Consider the following 23,977-nt stretch of genomic DNA (forward strand, 5'->3'; position numbering starts at 1 on the left):
CTATACCGTATACGCATTTAAAAAACAGGAACAACGAAAACGCGCTTTCCACCTACCGTTCCAAGGCCTCTCCACCTTCCTCCCAGTCCGGAAGTGCTGCTGTTGCGGAAGCGGAAGTAGTCGCGCGTCGCTTCCGGCCCGGCCTCCGGCGTCTCGCTTCCATGGCAACACGCCAGTCGCCCCGACTGTGACACATGCGTAGTTGACAGCCCGTTTTGTTCCTGAGAGAGTGGCTGGGGTAGTGGGTAAACCCGAAAACTAAGAAAATAGGGCAGAATTCTTCGATTGACCTACTCATTCATTCAGGCATTCCACTTATTTAACAAGTTTTTGCGGAGCTCCATCTGTAGTCCAGGACTGAACCAGATGGTGAGGTCTCTAGGTCCCTAACCTGAGGAAGACAGATAGCAAGCGAATCAACCAAGATAATTTCAGATTGTCCTATAAGGCAAATGAAACAGGGTAATGTGATGGAGAGTGACTGGGGACAGTGAGTGCTACTTTCGGTGGAAGGGAAGGCTCTTTGTGGAGTGACCTTTGAACTGAGTTCTTAATGAAAAGGGCAAGCAAAGACTTAGGAAGAGTGTTCCAGGCTGGAACAAATACAAAGGCCCTGAACTTGGTTGCTGGAGAAACCGAAAGAAGGCCAAGGCAGCTGGAGCACAGTGAATGAAGGGGAGAGTGGTAGGAGATGACGTCAGAGGTCGGCAGGGCTGCCCGGTGCAGAGTCTGATGCACACAAAGCTTCGATGAAGGTTAGAGCTGCAAGGAGCCTTGGAGATCTGTTCCAATCCTCCCCTTTCAACTGAATCCTGAATAAACTTGGCTTATGATTAAAAGTAAAGCTCTTACCTGGCCATCAAGTTGAGGCCAGTATATATACCACTCAAACTTTCAGCTTTATTGCACAGTGAACATAACCACATTGGCAACTACTTGTCTCATTTAATCCTATAACAACCCTCCGTTGTAGGTATCTCTACTAGGTATTATCAGCTTCATCTTATGGATGAGAAAACTAGGGGTTAACGAAACTTGTCCAAAGGGACTTACGTGGCCCAGCTAGGATTCAAACATGTGCTCTTTCCACTACTCCACTATTCCGCTCCTCACCGCACCACCTGACTTCCTCCGTGTGAGCTACCAAGCAGCTTTGATTGAAAAGTGCACAATCTGTATTTCTGTGAAAGTCTGCAAGTGAAGCAGGCTGGAGAAACCATAAGCACGCATCATACACACACACACCCCCCACCACCCAAGGTCTGCTCCAGGCCTTGGACGAGCAGTTGGAAGTCTATGTGCTCTGCTCCATAAATGTGGTGTTGGTGTTGTCCACAGTTGGTATGTAATGCCTTGAAGTTCTGGCCTCTTGTCCATGCAGCTTGCTCAGTGGTGAACCCACTTACCCAGAGCCTTGTAGCTATTTGCACACATAATGAAAATGATGGATGAATGAACCCACAAAAAACTGGAACTAGAAGGCAGACTAGAGATCATCCTCCAGGTTAGTGGTTTCAAAAGCACTACACCAGTCACCTGGGAAGCTTTTAGAGAGTGTAGAGTCTCGACTTTATGTGGACTGCATGTTAGGCACTATTCTTGTATCACGTTAAAATCCACGGACATGAGAATGACATTGTAGCTATGCCCGAGAATATCCTGTTCCTTGGCAGACACATGCTGCAGTGTTTCGGGTCAAATATGATACTGTCTGCAGATATTTTCAAAATGATTCAGCAGTGAGAGTGTGTGCCTGCTCACACTCACACACATACACACACACACACACACACAGAAAATGAGGCAAATGCCAAGGACTGGTGAATCTCGGCGAGGTCTATACAGGTTTGTACAGTATTCTTCTTTAATTTTTTTGTAGCTTTGAACTTTTTTCAAAATAAAAAATCCAAAGGAGAGGGAAGAAATTTTTAAAATGCAAATTCCAAGATCCCGTTTCCAGATATTCTGATTCGGGGAATCTGTATTTTCCAACTTCCCTCCGTTCTGTTGCACGAAGTTAGATATCAGCTCATTTAACTCTAGACTTTCCTCGCGACCCATTTCACGGAAGGAAAAAACTGCGGATCCAAGAGGATGACTAATTTGACATCACCCAGTGGATTAGCAGTAACATCGGGCCTGGAATGCGGATCTTTATTTCATCATGAAACTTTGAGCGCTCCATCTCGGGTGTGTGCGTGGGGTGCGGGAGGAGAAATGGGAAGGGGCGGCGAGTGGAGAGGAGGTGGTTGGAGAAAGGGTATTTTGACTCGGAAATCACGTGTAAATGACCCGTTAGACCCCGTCGCTTTTTAACACAACAAATGGTGATTTGGAGGGTTTTGTCACGTCTATTTAAGAAAACTCAAATAGGTGCTCTTTGGCGGCCAACAGTTTCCTGAAAGAAAACTGATCCTCGCAGCCCCGCACCATTGGCGTCCCGTCGCCATGGAGACGGACCGTCTCATGCTTCCTCAAGGGGTGGTCTTGATTTTCTCTCCATTCCCAATCCTCAGCGCGGCACCCAGAAGACGCTCCAAGGAACCAGAGGGCCTTGTGCAGGGCTTTGGAGCTCCTCGCAACGAGGTGGCCGTGCGAAGTGGGCGCGTCCCTCTCTGGAGGGGGCCCACCCTTCTGTGCCGCCCCCCAGGGTCTGGGTGGTACGGCCCGGGACGCGCCGCAGACCCCTCGGAGGACCGCGCCAGCCCCAACCTGGGAAGCGCCTGTGATTCAGCCCGCTGGCCGACTCGCCGCGACCCCCAGGATGACAGAGACCAACAGCTCCTTCCAGGACCTCACGCGATCTAAGAAGAAGAAGCAGCCGGTGCGCCGCACGGTCAGCCAGATATGCCCGCCCCCGCGGCGTCCCCTGACCGTGGCCGACATCCGGCCGGGCATGGAGAACGAGAGGCTGGGTGTCGTGCGAGATTCCATGTTTCAGAACCCGCTCATCGTCAAGGTGAGCCGCCTACACGCCCACCACCCTTTCGCGCTCGCCCCCTCACTGGGCACCCACGCGGCCGGAGGTTTCCACCCACCCCGTCCGAGCGCGGCTTTGGGAGCTCCAGCTCGGGTCCACACAGACCTGGATCCCCCTGTGGTCACGAGCAGGTCTCATCGCCACTCTGAGCCTCAGTTTCCTCATCCTCAAAGTGGGGTGATAATGGCGTTCATTAAAAGGAGTGAAAGGTAAGATTGAATAGGGTAATACCTGCGGGACCCCTGGCCCAGCGTCTCACACACGGTAAGCTCACAATGTTGGCTGCTGCTATTTACCCAGGAGCCTGCTGGTGAACCCACAGGGTGACAGGTCGCACTCACCCAGACTATGTCCTGACTCACCACTTGCCAGCTCTCTCAGGGTGCAGACCGCCCCTTCCCTTTCATCTGCGCGCCTGGGCTGCTACTATGCAGCAGGGGTTCTGCATCTCTCCTGAAAGCATCCGTTCACTCGTTAATTTCCGCCCGCTCAAACTCTGATCCAGAATTACAACCCTAAGAGAAAAAAACCCGCGAATTGCTGTCCTAGGAGGCCCGGCAGGCACGAGTGAGGGATCCGCGGTTTCTAACCAGATGCCCTTTTTATTGCGCGCTCGCTCACTTTAGCCTAGTTCCGGACTGGTGATCCCCGGACCCTGGACGGGCCCTGTAAAGTCAAGTTGAAGTTTGGCGCTTAGGGCGGTGGTCATGAAGCAAATTTATCTTGCGCCACTGGAGGGCAGTGTGCTTTTAAAAATGCGCGCAGTTTCCAGATGCCGGAGGCGGAAGGCGCCAGTGGTAACCGTGGATTCAGCAACAATCGTTGAACTGAACGCCACGCGCTGGTTGGAGCCCAGAGGTTTTTGTTGTTGGTTTTTGTTTTCGGGTACAGGGAAGCTGGGCTTTCTTCACATTGTGCTAGAATTAGCTGAGTTAATTGGTTCCTATGAAAACATTGCCCCTCTCTTCTTGCCTTCCCCAAACTATGCTCCTGGGCCAGCACCTGGGGCAAGCTGGCTTATCACACGGACACCCTTCCATTTAATATGCCCTCTTTCTTAGCACACCCGCCGCCCGCCTTCTCCCCACCAGCCCCAGTGGAACAAGGTCCTTTACTTATTTCTAGGTGAGAAGGCCATTCTAAACGGCCAGATGGGGTTCATGTTTCTGGGATCAGGGGAAGAAACAAGTCACCTACTTCTGATCAGCTGCTTTCCTGTCAGGTCATTGCTTTCACTCAGGCAGTTACTAGTGGGCCAGCTCCTTCCTACTTAAATAAAAAATGAACGGCATTATGGAGTTATTATTCTCCATGGTGAATTAGTAGTGTGTGATGCCCACCCCCAGCTATATATAAGCATATACGTAAGTATATACATACATACATATAGCCATATGTGTTGACATACACACATTTTACGTGTATGTGTACATGTATACACATACATGTGTATATGTATACTATACATTTATGTATAATATATAGTATAGAGTATAAGTAAAAATACATACATGTAGTATAAGTAAAAATTTCCCTCCCTTTTTCCTTTTGCTCATCCTGAATATCAAAAAGGACAATATTTGGCCTCTGGATGGCACTAGCTGAACAGCTTTCAGAATGAACTCAATCCCTGATTTCTGAGCCTGAACTTGGGGCTGGAGAGTGTGCAGGAGATGACTGACCCACGACTGGGGCTTCTGTCTCAAGGGCGGCAGATGTAGAGCAGCTCTTCCCTGGCAGGCAGTGATGGAGCCCCAGCAGCAGGGGCTGCGTCCAGGCGCTCTCTGAGGTTTGTGCCTGGCTCTTCTCCTGTTGGGGCAGGCAGTGGGCAGACGGCCTTTTCTTCTTACTTTCCACCTTCAGGTTATTGATGAGTCATAAGGTACTTTCCGTAGTAGTCAAGATTATGTGCACATTTCAACATTTACCACCCCTACAAGATTTTCTACCAAAACCTGACCTAAGTAAGAGCTGTGAAGACATTGACGGGTAGAAGGGAGCTTGACTGGTACCTTTTCTGGAATCCTCTTTCCAAATGGGTACATTGAGGCATCTGTGCTGGGCTCTTTGCAAAAGGCAGAGCCTGGGTTAGAAGGTACATTCCCTGACTCTCAGCCCAGAATTATTTTTAGCATACCGAACAGCTTCCTATATTTCAAAGAAAATTTAAAATATGAAAAAACTTTGGGGTTTTTGGCTTTAAAGAAAAGAAGATTAAAAGTATTCAAGACTGTGGATCCTTTAAAAAATATTTTTTTAATGTGTTGCTGAAATTTCTGTTGAGGCTTGGCTTGTGGATTTCTCCATTGTGGCATGTCAGTTGCACAAGCCCAGGTTTTCCGACCCCTGTGTTGGTGTGCGCCTTCTCATTGTGTGCAGCCGAGGTGGGAGTGCCCTCGGCCGCAGGTGTCTTTAGGAGGATGATTGGAACTGAAGCATATTTTGGTTTTGTCTAAGTCTGAACCTGCGGGTTGCATCTATATTGGAAGAATATAGCACCTTAGAAATAGTCATCTACTCCACCATATTGGAGGGTTGTTGTTCAGATTGTTTTCTCCAGTGAGTAGGATCAGGTTTTTCATTTAAAATGCAGACACACTGCCTGAACAAACCCAACACTGCCATTTCACACCCATGGAATTTACCAGGACGTATACACATCAGTTATTCAAGAAGATGTCTGCAAGATGCCACAGTAACCAAGTGAAAAGTGAAAACTCCGACATCCAAGCAGGTATTTTATCTACAAATGCTCAACAACTATTTGCCTCATTTTAAAGCCAAGCCAACTAGTTACTAGTGGGACTGATTGAATCAACTCGGTATTTTATGTGGCCACAAAAAGATGTAAATATTTTCCATTAGAAAGGGCACCTACTCTGTTGTATAAAGTGACGGGCAGTTAGCCAGTTTTTCTCTAAATGTGACTCTCTGGAAAGAATAAAATTAAATAGAGAAAGAACCCAGCTTCTCCCTGCTTGATTCTCATTTCCCCAGAATTCTGTGACTCAACATAGAATTCTGCTACAATAGCCTTCAAGGCTCCTTCACAGAACCTGTCAGGGTGCACCCTTCCTGCCATCGGAACTCAGCTGATATCCTGTCAATACAATTATAGGGAGAGACTGCTTGGTTTGCTCCACTGACAGCCGTGAATCTTCTGTCACCCTGGAGAGGCAGGCTACGTACAGGGGTGGAATTTATTGAATCGAGCATCCTTAGAAAGTGCAAATGATCATGGCACCCGATTTTTTCATAATTTATTACTGACTTTGTTTGTCTGTGGGGGTTTATGTCACAAATAAGAAGTGCATGCGTTGGTAAAATAGAGTCATAAAATTACATCATTTGGGGCTGGAAGGAGTCTCATAGACATCTAGTCCAATTCCTTTTTGGAGGATATTAAGGGCCAGAGAGGGGAAGAGACTTGTCCAGGGTGCCCCTCTGACCTGGTCACAGAAATGGGATGAGATTCATGTCTTTTAACTTCCAGCCCCCTGCTCCTTTGGCCCTGCAGATGATTAATTAATTAATGAGAACCCAGATGGTTTACATCTGTATAGCAGGCAGTCAAAAAATATTCACCAGTGAATATTCACCAATGATTCAATACCATTTCACTCAACATTCCTTCCAAATTGAGCTCTACTAGTTTCTTGGGATTTGTTGACAACCTAGAAATACTTATTGAATGTTTACTAAGTGCCCAGCACCGTCCTAAGCTCTCTTGGGGGCATAGAAACAAGTTCAGAACTCCCCTCTTGCCCATAAGGAGTTAACTATTTAGCTGGGGAGACGGGGTATATATATGCCATATATATATACACACACATATATACATTACATGCACACATGTATTGTATATATACATTGCTCAGCACAGCACTTACCTTAAAGAAAGCTCTCAGGAAACGTTAGCTCTTATTGCTGCACACACACACATGTGCGCGCGCACACACACACGGATAAGACGACAAGCAATGTCATGCCCCCACCCCCCCCCGGTAAGTTTCAAGTGAACTGCACCACTCAGAAGGGTTCACATTTGAGGGGATGACGCCCTGAGCAGGACTTGTGAGACTTTATGAAGGACCAGACCTGGAACTGGAGCCTTAAGGGGGAGGAGGCAGATTCTGATCAGGGCTGGACTGGAGAAAACTCAGCGCTCTGGAGCCGAATGAGTCTGCCCTCCTTAGATCCTGTGTTCCTAGGTTTTCATCTCAACTCTAGTTCCAGTTTATGAGACTCAGCTGCTGGGATCATTATCATTATCATCACAAGGAAGCGTTTATTTAGAGCCAGTGTGTTCAAATTGGATGCTCTACAAAATTAGGCAGCCACACCATGCCCACTAATAGCTGAAGATCTCTAATAAATATTGATGCTGGCAAACATAAACGGGTAGATAGAGACAAATGCAGAGAAGGCGGGCAGACAAACACACAGCAGTACAAATATCCCTGCGTGGGTCAGTATTTTTATTATGTTTGAGTAAAATGTGAAAATGTTACATTCAACTTTATCCACTGAAGAGAATATGCCTCTGATTGCTCAAATCCTTTTACATTCAATTACAATTTAACAGCAGAAAAATAAAACGTTAGGAAGGGGGATTAAAAACGAGCTGCCCATCCTAATGGCCTGGTCTCCGCTGGCCAGAGGGTAGGTTTCATTTTGCTAGGGAAAGCCCTGCTTTATCTGTCCTTGCAAATCTCTCCTCCGGTCCTTTTTTCTTCTTTTAAAATCAAAGCATCCCTCTTTCTTGGTGCCCAGTCACATCCTGAGGTGAGCCAGCGAGCGAATGGGGGCTGAAGCAGTGCCCAGCCCCGCGGCCATTTCTGAAAGCCAAGCTGCTCCCTCGCAGGCTTTTCCCCACCGCCCCAGGGGTAGCCGTTCCCACAGAGGAGCCCGCCTTCCTCTTTGTCCCTCTGGAAAAGGGGTGCTTTGGCTTTGAAACGTTAATGAAGATAAGACCTCGGAATTTGGGTTCCTCTGGTTGCACTCAGCCGCCTTCTGATGACGTGGCTCTCAGAACACTGGGGTGGATGGGGAGGCTGTTCCTCCAGGAAGGATTCTGAGTCTGGGCAGAACAAGTCAGCAGTCACTTCAAGCACCTTCCAGGGCCTTCCAGGCTCAAGTGTTATTCAATGCATAATTCAGGCCGCTTTTCCTTTACTTGGAAAACAAAGTTTTCTTGATTTACAACTGGCTCTGTGGACAAAATTTCCAAATCCTATTTTCCATCACAGAGGTTTTCAAGCTGTTCAACAGTCCACAGAAGCATTGGAGCTCTCATAAAATGTCCAATTCAAACTGCTTTTTAAGAAAATGCACCTTTAACTGTTTACATAGTATAATAAAAAGAAAACTCTATGAAATGTATTCTATATGAAATGCTAACACTGGGGACCACCAACGCATTGGCTATGCTTTGCGTTAACTAGTTTGGGGGTGTTAGTCCTGTGCTTGTGCGGGAGCTGCTGTGAATGTGTCACAGACAGCAAGGATTGTAACCAAGCACAGGTCTGTCTGGACTTTCAGGCTGGGTGAATCCGTTCGTGTAGGACTGTGGGGGAAGCGCTCTGCCATGCCCCCGGGAGCTGGGCTCTGTTAAACCTCAGCCCCATCTGTCGGGCTGTGCCGCTCCTGCTTCAGGACCCTCTGGCTGATTGGGCAAAAACAAACGAAGGCACAAACAGTCACAATCGTACCACTCTTTGGTTGGTTTTCGTGTAGATTGTAAATGTTGGGTGCTTCTCATCTGAGTTTTGTATTTGTAAAAAAAAATAAAATAAAAGCGAGCATTTGTTGGTCACTGGTAACAATTCTACTTTAAATGAAGTTGTTCCTCCACTGCCCTTCCGAGCTCACGAATCAGTGCAAATGAGGGCCGTTCAAACGATTCCAGGCTGCAGCTATCGTTTTCATACAGCCATGACAAATCCAGCAATAAGTTGGTTGCCCGGGCAGACGTGGCGCTGCAGCCACCTCACCGGAGAGAAAGGCCAGTGTAGTGGTGTAGATGGCAGGCTTCAGAGCCAAGTGGATCCGGGAGTGAATTCTGTCTCAGCCACTTTCTTGCTGTGCCACCTGTGCGCTCACTGACCTTTGAGCCTCTGTCTCCTCTCTGTAAAATGGGGTGAAAGTAGTTGGCGCCTGGCCGTGGGAGGGTTGTGAGATCCAATGAGAGAACGCAGGTGTGCCAGGTCCAGGAGGGCACTTAAGAAGTGGGCACTTTTGTCATTTTCCATTATCCTAATTCCAAACATTTATCTTCCTCAAGACAAAATAGGAAGGTTTTCTTATTCTCATCAATAGACTTTAAGTAAATGTTATAAATCTGAACTTATAAAATAAACTTATAATGAGACAAATCCCCCCAGGTGCTTACTTTTTCCTTCTTTGTGCTCTTGTTAAAAATACTGTCGCCCACCCCATCTCCTGTTTCCTGCAACTGTGTGCTCTGGAGCAGGTGGGTGCGCCCTGGACAAGGGTGAAAACAATCCGCTTTCTAGCTCTCTTGAGGGTTCTTGGGTCAGTGGCTTAATTTCTGAGCCTCAGTTTCCTCATTTGTAAAGTATGGGTGCTAACACCTGCCTTGCCTACTTCTCAGGGATGTGATGAAGACTGATTTAAATGAGACACTATCTTATGGAAGAGAGCATGTCATTCTAGCATTAGACCAGTGGTTCTCCGTTGAGGGGGGCAGTTTTGCTCCCCAGGGAGCATCTGGCCATATCGACCATATGGAGATGTTTTTGGTTGTCACAGCTGGGGAGGTGGCTGCTCCTGGCATCCAGTGGATAGAAGCCAGGGATGCTGCTCAACATCCTACAATGCACAGGATGGCCCCCCAGACCCCAACAGGGAATCATCTGGCCCCAAATGTCAATAGTGCTGAGGCTGAGAAACCCTCAACCAGAAAACAAACACACGGAGAATTCATTACTAGTTCACCCACGGTCCAGGGTCTCTTGAAGACCTCATATAAAGATAATAGAAATGAGACAGTTTAGTTTTAATTGCTTCTCTATCCGTTGTTCGCTTCTGTCTCCCCCTCCCATACATTTTACAGCTATTTTAAATCCCCCTTTTGAATCCATTTCCTTTCCCTTGGTGATATAGCTTCCATAAGTTTGCTGGCTTTTGTCTGGGGCTTGTCTATCTCCAGACGCACCCACGTTGCAGTTTAAAAAAAATAAGAAGCATTTTTTGCAGTCCACAGAGTGTGGCTCGATAATTCATTAGATAAACAAGGGAGAACAAGGGCGGGTTTTTTGAGAAATCACTGGCCGCTACATAAGCGTTCTTGCCCTGGTGCACCACCTTCCCACGGTTCGGTTTGGTTTGGTTTGGTTTGGTTTGGTTTTTCTCGGCATGAACTCATCTAAGACTTAAAAACGGCTTTGATGTGACACCCCAGAAATTAAACTCGCGGTGGGCCAGGGCCCCATCATAGCCCTTACGCTCTCATTGTGGCCCTAAGCACAGCATTTCAGGGAAGCAAATAAATGTACTTTATAAAGAAAACAGCTGTATTTTTCCACCCAATAATTTAAAGGCACATCAGGGTTCAGTCAAAAAACTGACTGACGTGGGTCATTGAGCAGAAAGGTCAACATGAGTGACACACGGAGGGAGCACGTCCCACCAAAAGCATTTAGAAAACAATACATATTTGGGAGACCAATGAACCCGAGGCGTACAAGATAAATTTCTTTGTGTGGATCAAAACCTTTTGTGTTTGTCCAGAGGAATGAAAGTGGAGACTCAGAAGCTCTTTGATTTAAAGGTATAGCATTCCTGAGAGGCTGCACCACTGCCAGGTGGCTGGCCATTTGTAACCAATCGCACAGCGTCCGAGCTGCCTCACGCAGCAGAGAAAAAGCCCCAGTCAGTGGAGGCTCAGAACCACAGCATCCCACAGAGATGGGGGGCACCCCAAAAGACATCGAGAGAGGTGATCTTATAGCCATAGCATTTCAGCTGAGGGAATTAGAAATTTGCTGTCCGCTTGGTTGGTTGATTTTACCGGGCAATAGTGAATTTGGCCGTGTTGCCACATTAAAATGTCGTCTTAATGTTCCCATTCTGTAGAATTGCACTCATCTTTTCCTGCTGTGTCCCAGGTGACCTTTAAGAACAGAGAAGTCGGCTGTTTATTTGTTTATGTATTTTTGGTGTGTGTTGGAGGCTGTTAACGAACCCCTCAGTGAATGAGCGAATATTTATTGAGCACCCACAACGTGAGAGGGACTGGTGGGAACATGAGAGGTTTCAGAATTCGTTTCCAAGGAGTTTATGGTCAGGTCAGGGGAGAACCAAACTTTGCACCTTAAAACCAGTGACCAAAGTTATTGAAGGCAGAAGGAGAGGTGATGAGAGGTAAGTGCCTTACTTAGGAGTGAAGGCGGGAGCGGCGGTGGAGCGCTCAGGGCAGTGTAGAGAGCTTGTGCACCTGGGCTGGGGCTGGAGGACGAGTTGGATTCCAGTGGGCGGATAGGAGAGGAGGGGGCACCTGGAGCGGGGCTGGCCTGAGCAGTGGGACAGCATCTGAAACAGGCAAGGTGTTTTCAGCAAGAACTCTGATTCTGTGAGCCCTATGAGATGCACTCACTCGCTCCATGCGTGAATTAACAGGCACTTTTGAGCACCTACTGTGCACCAGGCATGGAACTAGGCATCAAAGATACAGGGTGAACCAACCTGGATATAGGCTTTGCCCTCAAAGAGCTTACAATCTAGTAGACAGAAACAGGCATAAAAACAAACTGCAAAGTTGTCCAGATGCCGTGACAGCCATCTGGATGGGATCCATGCTTAGTGCTGAGGGCAGCGGTGCCTAGATGGGGCGAGGCAAGGGAGAGTCTCATAGACTAGATGGCTTGAGCCAAATCTTGACACAAAGGTTAGCAAGTGTGTGTAGGGAGTTGGAGAGGTGGGGGCAGAGGGGGATCCAGGTTTTGTGCGGCCTGAAGCTGATGCAATTTTGGAATCTCTCTTTAAGAAACAGAATACACAATTATAAATAATTTGTAAATTAAGTCCAGAATACACAATTATAAATAATTTGGAAGAAGCCACATGCAAGGAAGGACCCTGAGGCTAAAGTTAGCTTTAGCGTAAATCAACTTTTGACTGGGGAGAGAAAGCTTTCTAGGAAAAGGGATAGCGTGTTTAGTGGGGTGGAGGGGAGAAAAGTGCACTGGCTCACCAGACTTGAGAGTCCTTAGTTCCTCTCCAGGCTGTCATTCATTCATTCATTCAATCGGTAAGCATTGCCCACTTCCCCTGGACCAGGCAAACCAAGCCCCAGGAGCACAGCCATGAGCTCACAGTCTACTGCACACTCTTGTTGACTCTGAAACCTTGGGTGGGTCCCTAGATGTCTCTAAGCCTTGGTTTCTGCACACCCGAATGGCTCTCCATCCCAGTCCCTGAGAACCACCCCAAGTCTACCCTTCATTTCTTCATTCGACCGTTTGCAAAATGTTTATAGGGGACCAACAGGTGCCAGGCAGTGTGCTGGGTCCTGGGGATCCCTCGGTGGACCAGAGAGCCATTGTTCCTGCCTGCAGGCAGCTTGCAAGGCCCTGGTGAAGACAGAGAGTAAGGCAACTATTCCTCACCTAGGGATAAGCTCTGAGCAGGAGGCCAGGTGCTAAGAGGCACCAACCAGGAGGCTGGGGAAGTCCTGCCCTGAGGACAAAACTTTTTAGCCTCACCTTCTGAGATGAGTAGAGTTGGTCAGTTAAGAGGTGCTGGGGGTAGAGCGTACGTGTGTCCATGTTTGGGTGGGTGGTGGTTAGAAACTATTCCAGGGAAAATAAGAGGTTTTGAACCCTCAAGGCAAGGAGGAACCTGAACCTTTGGAGGCTGCAGTGAAGCTTCCGGAAAGGCAAGTGCTGAGAGGAGACTGGGCAGGGAGTGAGGCCAGATCCGACCGGGCCCCTGGTCGGCGGCGAGACCTGCAGAGGCCAAAGCAGGTGGAATAAACCAGGCAGAGAACAGAGGGCTGAGAGACAAGTGCGGAAATCAACAACATGTCTATGCCAGCACCTCCGTCCCTGCGCTGTCAGCGACAACAGTCCTGCGGAGGGATGCACGCCCCTCGGTAGAAGGCTGTGGTTTCAGGGGGAGGAATCGCCAAGAGCCTTCCTCTGCTGGAATGGACACCTTGACTGAGTCCCGGTTCCCTACCAGGCTGCGTGATTGGAGCACCCATTGGCGGGCCACACGCCGCAATGATTTAGGGTTAGCGACTGCGATTTGTTTACTTTTTGCCTGTTAAACAAGCCCCGAGTCTGTCATGCTTCGAGTTTTCACCAAGTCGTTTGTGGGAATCTGCTGGAACGATTCCGAGGGGTCCCTCAGGGCTGCGTGCTGGGCTTCACGACTGCCTCCAAACCTTTATAAACTGTCGCTGAAGATTTTGCTCTCTCTGTAGGCGCCCAGTGGGCATAAATCCGGAGGTTTAAGCAAGTCTTTCAAAAACTCCCCTTCTAAAAGTAAAGCGTCTGCCTGGCCTTTCTGAAGCCTCCGTCGTTTGGGCAGCTGCTTGCTTCTCGAAGCAGATCCTCCTAGAATGACCTTGCAGGATGCTCGTGGCCCTGACTTCTCCTGGAGCAGGAGCATGAGGAGGAGGCTGAGGGCTGGAGTCTGGGTTTCCAGGAAGCTCCTGGCTTTAGATCTGTTCGGCCAGCTGACACCCTCACTGAGCCAGCTGACAGCAGCTGCCCTTTGTGGAGCCCACTGTGCTGGCCCTTCTTCGGCATCATCTCCCTTAGACCTTTGCAACAATCCTCAGAGATGGCATTACTATCGTTCCCAATTTACAGATGGGGAAGCTGGGGCTTGAAGACGTTCCACAAGTTGCCTGCAGTCATCCAGCTTATGCGCAGAGGAGCCAGCCTTAGAGCCAGGTCTGTGACTCCACAGCCTGAGGTCATAACCAAGGTGCAAATCGAAAGAATTTGGTGACCTCAGCGGCCACCGTTTCTTGAGTACCTACCAGTGCCAGACTTTCACACACATGAACTCAACCCTGCAGGATTGGTGTTTTGAGCTCAGAAAGACTCAGTAACATGCCCAAGGTCGCACACGGTAAATGTCAGAGTGGGGGCTTGTACCGTGACCTGTGTGAGTCCACAGCTTGTCGTTGTCCTTACCTGTGCCACACTGCCCATCACTCCAGAGACTTCTTTGTCCAGATGGAGAGAAGAATCTAGTTTGTCTACATCCACATCATCTGCATCTATCTAGAGGATCAACCTCATCTGGAGGCATACTCTCTGTTCTCAATGAGCTTACAGGCTAGTTGGGCACATGAGCTACACCATGCACATGCACACACACCTAGAAGTTGATGTCACAAGGCTGAAACCAATAGGGCCAGGGGTGTGGCCCAGACATACATGACTGTTGAAACAGGAAGTTGTCTGTGACCTGGAGTGGCCCCGATAAACCTAGTGACGTTGCTGGAAGGCCAAGCAGGACTTAGCTGGGCTGAGAGGAGGAAGAGGAAGGTCATGTTAGATGTGAAAAATGGCCAGAGAGATGAGAAATTGGATGCCAGGAGTGTGGGTATGTCTGGAAGGAAAGTCTGGAGGGACCCGATTAGAAGAAAGCAGAGTGGGAGGGATGCTGGCCTCGGCTTGGGATGCCTTAAGAAGTCTGCACTTTTGGTGTCACCACATAAAGTTTGAAGAAGAGACAAGACGTAGAGAGAAAAGGAGTCTGGATTCTTGGTTTCCCATGGAAGCCTGGAGTGGAGGTTACTCTATGTGTGCGTTCTCTGGTGGGCCAGCTGGGAGGGCTGGGGGCGAAACTGCCATCGAGGCTGACCAGAATGGCCTCACCCTTTCAAAGGAAGGTGTCCCCTCCTCCTCTCCCACCCTTCGCCCGTCCCCTCCCTGCCTCCCTAATCAGTGAGAGCAAATTGTCATCAGATTAGCGCCAGCAATGAAAAGCACAGTCCGCTCACCCTGGCAGTTAGTTAGCATTTAGATAGACTGGGACAGGGGCCCACACAATAGGCATCAAAGCCCGTCTCCGTGGCGAGAGGGATTAATTTCTTTAACCAACAGGCCTGATCTGGCCTAACTCATTACCCTGCCTTGTCAGTGTGGATGTTCGATTCGATTGAAGATTATACCATTTAGGCCTCTGCCTCGTTCTCTGCTGAAACCAGGGCGATTGAATTGCACATTCTTGCGAGGCCCCCGTCAATACTCAGCGGCCTGAGGTTCTAATTCTGCTTCATTTAAACTTCATCAACTTTTCCAATCAAGTGGAAGGATCTGAAATAGGCTCTGTGAGCAGAAAGGCCCGCTTCCCTTTGTCAGATAATTTATTCTGTTTTCTTCTTTCCTCCCACCTCGCTCCCTTTCTCTCTCCAGCTTTGCTCCATTCTCCCCCCACTCAGTGCTCCCCCCGTCCTGATCCCAATGCTGAAAATGAGATTACAGTATTTAAATGACTATGATAATCAATCTAGGGACCCAGAGCTGAGATTGAGGTTAATTTTTCTTAGCAGAACAAAGAAGCGTGATGCCTTTGGGGACGTGAAGGTGCAATCTGGGTTTCTTGCTTGTGTTTTTTCCCCCCGAAATTGCAGTTTTAGGAGTCTTTTCTTGTTACTAACTAGGTACTGAGTGTGATTTTTAACAGCGGCAGCCCCTAAGAGAGCAGAAATGTAATTTTGAGTTGATAAACAACTAACGGCCTTCAATCAACAATTTTAATAGGAAAAAAAAGGCACTTATATGATATGAGTACAGATCTAATGAAAGGGTGATCATTTACCTTATTTATTTTTAAACACACTAGGAATAATTTCCCACTGTGTTAGAACTAGTAATTACAGCCACACGGTGCGCTCGTAAACTTTTGAATGAAGAGACTTGTCACTCAGGCAGTCTTCTCCCTGGCAGTTTTTGCCGCTATAAAAGTTGAGATTTTGTCATGGTTTGGCTAATTGGAAACAGGGTCATTATACCATTGAAAACCTACATGAAAGTGACTTGTTCAATTGTTACCTGAAGCGTTCACAAGCTGGCCAGCCATTCTGCTGGTACCCACCTCCCCGCCACCCCAGCTTCTAAAACAGAGAGAATCAAAATATGTATATTTCTTTGTCTCCCTTTGCTATCTTGTCAGAGCTGTTTTACATGCTGCCACCCAATGTTATCTTTTATTTGTGTCAGGAGAAAGGATTTGACAAGTTCAGTATACAATGTTCATTTGGCAAGGCAAATTTTTCATACCAATTTTGAGCAGGAAATGAAACTATCTTTCAGCAGAATGAGCAACATCATTTTTGGACAGACTTATGATGAGAGAAAAGGATTGCAGAACTTTATTTCCTCGCACGATCCTGAAAAGTCTCATACATTTTTTTAAAAGTAGGATTGGGTTTCCACATGCAAGCCTAGTTGGGGGAAATAAGAAACACCCATAATGGCTTCAAACAGGGATGCCGAATATTAAATTCCCCTCCTGGCTCGCCACAAGTTATTAATAGGCTGGAATAAATTGTTTCTCTTCTATATTATAATGACTTTGTTTCAGACCCTTTAAACTGTGGGCGAGTCTCTGACAGTTATCTGCATTTGCAAAGCAAAATATTTAATAACCACCATCGTCTGAAGGAGCAGCAAAAACCATAAGCAACCCTATTTGCGAAGAATGAAATCCCCCCACTGCCATATCTGCTTTCCTTCGCTGTTTACCTAAAACAAGAAAACTCTTACCCTCTGCACGACCAAATTCATTTGGGGCCGTGGTTTATGGTGACATTTTTCTTTCTTAAAGCAAATATTGACTCGCCACGGGAAAATTAAAACTCCATTAGGCATTGCTACATTGTACTGCAGGCTGCGTTACAACAGTCAAGCTACTATTAATTGGTTTCTTCCTCAGGAATAATTCAAGGAGGGCAGAAGGAAAGGGGAAAGAGAAGATGGATCTGAACCATAATTTCTTAAAATGACACCATCTAAATCAGCCAAGGTGATCATTACATGGTTATTCATCTAAATATAAAGAAGACACTGCCTAATAATATAACGAATTTATCGATACAAAAGGCGTACGTTCGAGTTGTTTCCAGGCTGGGGAGAGTACATTTTAAGACACACGTGGGCCAGCCTTGACCGGATTTGGGCCGCTCAGGACTGCCTTCCCCTGAGCACAGGGAAGAAGCCTGGTTCTTCCATTTGGGTGCAAGCTGTTTTTTCCTTCCTGAGATCAGATTCCCCTTCCAGCCTGTTAACTGCATCCTTCCCAAGGTGAACGCTCTGCTCTTCTGCCGTCACCTGCCTCTCCTTTGCCCGTCAGTTTACCTGTGGTTCCTGGCCCGAATTCCACGTCACGACTTCTCTGATCATTCTCGGCTCTGGTCATTTCGCCCTCTGCGTTAGTTGTCTAGGGCTGCCGTAACAAGCAACCACAACCTGGGCAGCTTAAAAACAGAAATTTATTGCCTCGTAGTTCTGGAGGCTAGAAGTCCAAGATGGAGGTGCTGCCAGGGCTGCTTCCTTCTGAGGGCTGGGAGGGAAGGACCTGTTGCGGGCCTCTCTCCTTGGCTTGTCAATGGCTACCTCCACCGTTTACATAGCATTCTCCTTGTATATGTGTCTGTGTCCAAATTCCCCCTTTTTCTAAGGGCAACAGTCCTCGGGATTAGGGGTCCACTCTACTCCGTTATGACCTCATCTTAAGGAATTACCTTTTTAATGACCTGACAGCCAAATCAGGTCGCGTTCTGAGGTACCAGAGGTTAGGATTTCAACATGTGACTGCTTTGGGCTTGGGTCCTGGTGCCTGTTCCGTGAGTTCTGGTAGGGAGAACAAGACAGCCAGTAGAGTGGCATCCTTCATGTAGAACTTGAGGCTGCTGTCTTGATGAGGGCTGCAGCTGTGGCAAGCATTTAGAGCGCTGTGGTCTCCTCTGCAGTGTGGTGTGGGCCATGCACAAGATAAACAATCACATGTGGTCTTGTGCCATCCGTGGTGCTTTTGCCTCGTTATTGGTATTTAACCTTTGAGCACAACTAACTTGGGCATTGGAAAGGCCCTCCTGGCTGCAGAGTGAAGAATGGATTGGAGTGTCTCAGGGTGGCCGCAGAGAGAGATATGCAGGTGAGAGGCGATCCTTGAATGAAGGTGGAGGAGATGGAGACAAATGGGCAAATTGGAGGGATATTTAGGTGGTGGATTTCGCGAGATTTGGCAATGCGGGGATGGATGTGTATATGGGAATGAAGGAGAAGGAGGTGTGAAGGGTTTTGGGGGAACATCATGGGTTTGCTTTTGGATATCTCTTGTGGGTAAATGTCTGGCTTTTGGTAAGTGTCTGATGATTTAGTAAGTTTCTGCATACCTGTCTGGACTTCTCTGTCATCACATCCCTATCTACAGCTCCCCCATGTCCCCACCTGCAGGATCTTTCATCCCTCCAGACATTTCCACCCTCTGCCTGTTCACGGCGCACCTGACTGGTTCCCACACATTCTTTAAGACTTGGTTCAAGAAGTTTCTCCTCTTGAAAGTGCCTCTTTATCTTCCAGCACCCTGCATGCCTCTACCACTTTATACTCTGTTGGAATTGTCCCTTTCCACGTCTCTTCACCAGCAGTGAACTGTGAGTGCCCCTAGGGCAAGGATTGTGTCTTTTTCATTTCTTTATTTCAAGTTCTTATCCAGTGTTGGGCACATAGTGGGCACACTATGCTGTTTCTTGAATAAACGAGTAAATGTATGAAATAATGAATGAATGAGTATACTGGTGGTTTGAAGGCTTCTTCAGTGGTAGGCTGTGGAAGGTACTGCAGTAAACAAGAGTTACATTCACTGGTGGCCCAGTTTTATTCTTGAGGTGCCACAGCATAAGCCTGGCATCTTTAATCACCCTCCATCACCTACAGAACAGAATCCAGACTCTTATTTGGCACGATTTTTTGTGATCTGGTCCTTAACTAACTCATGAATTATTCTCCACCTTCATGCTCTGATAATATTTAACTGTATGTTGTTTCCAGCCTGTATCACATCCTCTCATGTCTCTGTGCCTTTGCACAGGCTATTCTCTCTGCCTGGAACACCTCCCTCAATTTTTTCTTGAGCTGGAAGATGCATTCTCATCCTCAGAGTCCCAATTTAAATACTACCTCTTCTCTGCCACCTTCCGTGACTCCCTCTACCAGACATGGATACTCCTCTTGTGTTCTATGTGTATAATTCCATGGTGGCAATCACCTTAATGTACTGTAATCCTTGGAGTCAGAGACTGTTTCTTTTTTTTCTCTATATTCCAAGAACCTCACACAGTGCCTGGCACATAATAGATGTCAGTAAGTGGCTGTTAGCTGAAGGGATGAATGAGTGACTAGCTGTATGACCTTGTGTCTATTATTTCTCTTCCCCTTTCATTTCCAAGATTTCAAATTGATTCTTTTGCCATAACAGTGCATATTTTTTTGAACTGATGTGATATCCTTTGATAACTCTTAGGGAATGAATTACAATTTTTTACAAGTCTTCTTCTATTTGCCTTATTAACTCTGTTTCTTCAGGGGTGAGATTTTTCCTTTGTTTTCTCTCTTTCTCAGATAGTCCCTGGCTATTGCCCCAGAGCCTCTCCTCTTTTCTGTATCTTTGATCTGGACTCAGCGTTCTCCTGAATACTCCCTGGCTCTATAGCAATCATTTCCTACATGTATTTCTGGTGATAGTTTCCTCTGATTTTGCTTTTCTGTATGTCTGATCCTATCTGATTTTTTTTTTTTTTTGGCTGAGGAAGATTCACCCTGAGCTGACATCTGTTGCCAATCTTCCTCTTTTTTTTTTCTTCCTTGAGGAAGATTAGCCCTAAGATAACATCTGTGCCAATCTTCCTCTATTTTGTATGTGGGACACCACCACAGCATGGCTGATGAGTGGCTCACGTCTGTGCCTGGGATCTGAACTTGCAAACCTGGGCTGCCAAAGCAGAGTCTGCCAAACTTAACCACTATGCCACAGGGCCAGCCCCTGATCCTGTCTGATTTTGATCATTCAGAAATTTCTCAAAATTTCTGGCTCATGCATGGAGCTCTTTCTTGTTTTCCTACACTATTTTGGATTTTTTCCTTTTGAAAAATACCTTCCTTGTCCTTTCAAGCTATTTTTGGAGGACAGGAAGGTGGGTATACTCGCTCAGTCTGCCATTTTAAGCCAATCTCCTCCTTTCTTCTTCCTAAGATTTTGCAAGCGTTATGTCTCATAACAGACTATTAAGGAGCACTCCAAATCATAGCCGGAAGATAGTTACGTTTACCTGAAAAAAGAAGAATCTTAGGAACTACCTTAACATCAACCTGTAAGTTAAACACAACAAAGAACGTTTCCATTTTTCCCCATGACCAGAGCTACCCTCTGAACTAGACAACCACTTCTTTATTTGCGATCTGAAGAAAAGCCCTTCTGTCCCAGTTCTTCCTACCAGACCGCCGAGGTACCAGGAAATCTCAACAGAATCCCTTCTCTCATTTGGGGCATCTGGGATCCCAGTGAATACGTCAGAAAGAGGAGGCAGCATGTTAAGTCACTTTTATCCAGTAACAGAAAACTTGTTCTTCTGATCACAGCCAAGTAAGCTCCTATCACACCAACCCTCCCAGAGACTACATCTATAAACTCTGGATAAAATATTTTAAAAAAACCAAAAACTACGTGAACGCCCTAGAAAGGGAACAAACACAGGCAGATACAGCAGGCAGATGAGGGTCCACACACGGAAGAAGAGAAAGGCAAGGCATGCTCTTCTCATTTGAGAAATGACTTTTAGCCAAATGCCAGGCTACAGTCACTGCTGCACAAGGTGTCTAGAATTTGGGTAGAAATCTGTGGTTCTAGCCAACCTGTGGCTGAAGAACCAGAAGACAGAGTTGGAGGAAACCACAGTCCCTGGAAAATGAGGGAAGGATCGGGAAAGGAGAAAGCCAGAGACAAGAAGTCCAAATTCAGTGTATAAACTCTGCCTAAGTCTCTGGAGGATCCCTGGACCATATAAACGTGGGGCAGACTCTAAAAAGACCAAATTTGACTAAAGTAAGTTAACTTAGATTTGAGCTGCTGCCCATTGCAGAAAAGGCAGTTTTAAATTTGTATTCAATCAAGTTAACTGCTTGCAAACAAAACAAAAAAATTCTTAGGACTATAACAGAATCCAGAGTCTCTACAATGTATCAGTCACAATGTCCAGAGCATACGTCAAAATTACTTGACACACAAAGAAATAGGAAAACATGACTCATTTTCAAGTGAAAAGACATTTAATTGAGACAAACCTCATAGATTACCCACATTTGGAATTAACAATCAGAATTTAAAGTGGTTATTATAACTATGCTCAAGATGTAAAGGAAAATATGTTCATGATGAATGAAAAGATAGGAAAAGGAACCAAGAAGAATGAAATGGAAACTTTAGAAGTGAAAATACAATATCTGAAATTAAAAAATTCACTGACTGGGTTTGATATCAGAATCGAGGTAACAGAAGAGTCAGTGAACTTGAAGATATATCAATAAAAATTACCTAATTGAGGAATAGAGAAAAGATTGAGATTGAAAAAAGTGGACATATCCTCAGGGACCTGTGAGACAATATGAAAAGGTCTAATGTACGTGTCACTGAGGAAATATTGGCCAACATTTCCTCAAATTTACTCAAAGACATACATTTCCAGATTAAGTAAGCTCAATCAACTCTAAGCAAGAGTTTTTTAAAGATAACAAAACCACACCTATGCACATAATAGTCAAATTGCTAAGAACCAAAGAGAAAACCTTGAAATCAGACACAGAAAAACAATGCATTGCATACAAGAACATTAGGGAGCAGAACACATACGAGTGAGTCTGGATGTGGGTGAGGGAGGGAAGGTGATATACGGAAGAAAGGTGTGTTTGGAGGGACAAAGTGGGATGGGATCCCAAGCAACAGGTGCATTGAGGGCCTGAGGGATGTGAAGAGGTAGATGGCTCTGAACTCACATTTGAGAACCACGGTCAGCTCCACAATCTTGCTAGGAGCCAGTCCTACCCATGGACCTGGCCAGATCTGCATCCTCACCCTCTTTCTTCCACTTTCTATCCACATAGCCTCAGGCAACTCACTTTACCTCCTCAATCCTCAGTTCCCTGTTTATAAAAGAGGGGTGATCATAGGACCTACCTCCGGGGGTTGTTGCAAAGATTAAATGAGATAAATGCAGGTAAAGAGCTAAGTGCAGAGCTCGGTGACTGATAAGGGTCTAATCAACGGCAAGTGCTATGGTTGTCACTATCATTCTCTGTGTCGGCAGCCCCCATTTGCAGACACCCCACGTGCTTTATAGACTTTCATTATTCATTGCTCTCTGTGAGGTGTCATTGTGACGTGTCGTACTTGCCTTATCACCTCCACGAGGATGGGCGTCCGGAGATGGCATGAACTAGTGACTATGACTAGTTACCTTCCTGTGGGCAGGCTGTTCCCCCATCCGGGGTGCTACTTCTCTGCGCACATCCCCTCCTCCTGTTCTCACATGGCCATTCCTTACTCATCATTTAAAACTCAGCTCTGAGTGCCCTCCCTCTGGAAGCCTTTCCTGACCCTATCCCCACTCCGAGATGTTTTATGTGCCTCCCTTCTTCGCCTCCAGAATACCCTGTGTGTATTTCTGTCATTGCTCTTGGCACATATATTAAAATGTTTGTTCTTGTGGGCTCCTTGTGGGCAGGAACCAGGTCTCATTCACCTTTTTATCCCCAGTGCCTGCAGTGCTTGGCGTAAAGTGGGTGCTCAATAAATGTTTGTCGAATGAGTGAATAAATGGTTTAACGAGTACCTGGGAGACTGTTTCCTAGTAAATAGTAACGTTGGCATTTCTATGAATGTCTAGATTTATTTTTCAATTCAAACTTAAGACACTCGCATTTTAAGATTTAAAGACAGGGTGTTCTCCACAAAGGAAGACAGAGCCATGTGCACAGGTGGGTGAAAGCTATGAATCTGGAGACAGAGAAAGTAAATATCTGTGTGGAGAACTTTGCGTCACTGAAGTACAATTAATGTAAACAACACGTGTGTTATCAAGCCCCCAGGTGCCTAAGAGCAGTGGAACCGCTTTGAGGAATCTGCTGGGGGTTGGGGAATTGTTTCTGGTCAGCCTTTTGATCTGATTTAACAAGTAAATCCAAATGGGGACTTTGGAACTGCGAACCCATCGAGAATGGCCATTCTGTCAGATGCACGCCCTGCCTGGGCAGCCTGCGGCACAAAAGAGAAAAGGGGACCACATGTCCCATCCCAAACTAGAAAGAGCTTTTCTGTGAGAGGATATTGAGCTGTTTGCTAAAGCCCAATATTACGCTTGAATTATACTTGAATGCTTAGAGAAAGAACATTGTTCAAAGACACTTACCCTGGACTGGGGTGGATCCCCTTTCTTCTGTCGCCTTCTGAGGTGTGGGCTGTAATGATCTGTATTGTGTTTATCATCCGACAGGGTAATCCTGGGAACAGCAGGAGGGGAGGCAACCCAAGCAAGACTCCCCAACCCTGCTAATTAAAACAATCCTTCCTCTCCCCACGAAGGCTAATGAGACAGAAAGAGAGTGGGCTAATGAAAACGTCGCCACGAGATTGCTTGCTTATTTTATTTATTTACTTCATGCTGTAACTTCCATTTTGGGGTTCTGAGAGAGAGAGAGATTTTCAAAAATTTGCCAGAAAACCCTTTCTTAGTCATCACCGCTCTGCACAGCGTGAGCTGTTCACCAAGCCTATCTTTAGTGATCTGAAATTTTATTTCCAGTTGTCAATAATAACGATATTTTAGGAAGAGGGGTTTGCCCGTGTTTACTTTGAACCAAATAAAAATGAAAGGAATCCGAATCCGCTTTCAGAGTATTTTTCCCCAAATCCAAGAGGCCGGTTTGCTCATGAAAGCCTTTGCGCCCCTGGGGTGGG

The 23,977-nt window shown here is 46.6% G+C and overlaps 2 protein-coding genes across 4 annotated transcripts in view; one reads left to right on the forward strand and one right to left on the reverse strand.

Annotated features, from left to right (window-relative positions):
* Positions 1 to 99, reverse strand: part of TTF1 (transcription termination factor 1) — a 34,678-nt gene extending 34,579 nt beyond the window's left edge. Inside the window, exon 1 of one of the 3 annotated variants that reach the window (XM_046671565.1) lies at positions 57 to 99. The gene's annotated coding sequence lies outside the window, so the exon portion shown is untranslated. The remainder of the gene's footprint in view (positions 1 to 56) is intronic. The other 2 variants (XM_046671574.1, XM_046671549.1) reach the window with 2 other exon arrangements.
* A 2,507-nt stretch (positions 100 to 2,606) lies between these two features.
* The window catches only part of CFAP77 (cilia and flagella associated protein 77), a 123,370-nt gene continuing 101,999 nt past the window's right edge, over positions 2,607 to 23,977 (forward strand). The window contains exon 1 of the mRNA XM_046642378.1: positions 2,607 to 2,959. Coding sequence (XP_046498334.1) covers positions 2,765 to 2,959 — 195 coding nt within the window. The 5' untranslated portion in view covers positions 2,607 to 2,764. The remainder of the gene's footprint in view (positions 2,960 to 23,977) is intronic.

The sequence above is a fragment of the Equus quagga genome, chromosome 1 (genome assembly GCF_021613505.1).
Source record: "Equus quagga isolate Etosha38 chromosome 1, UCLA_HA_Equagga_1.0, whole genome shotgun sequence".
NCBI lineage: Eukaryota > Metazoa > Chordata > Mammalia > Perissodactyla > Equidae > Equus > Equus quagga.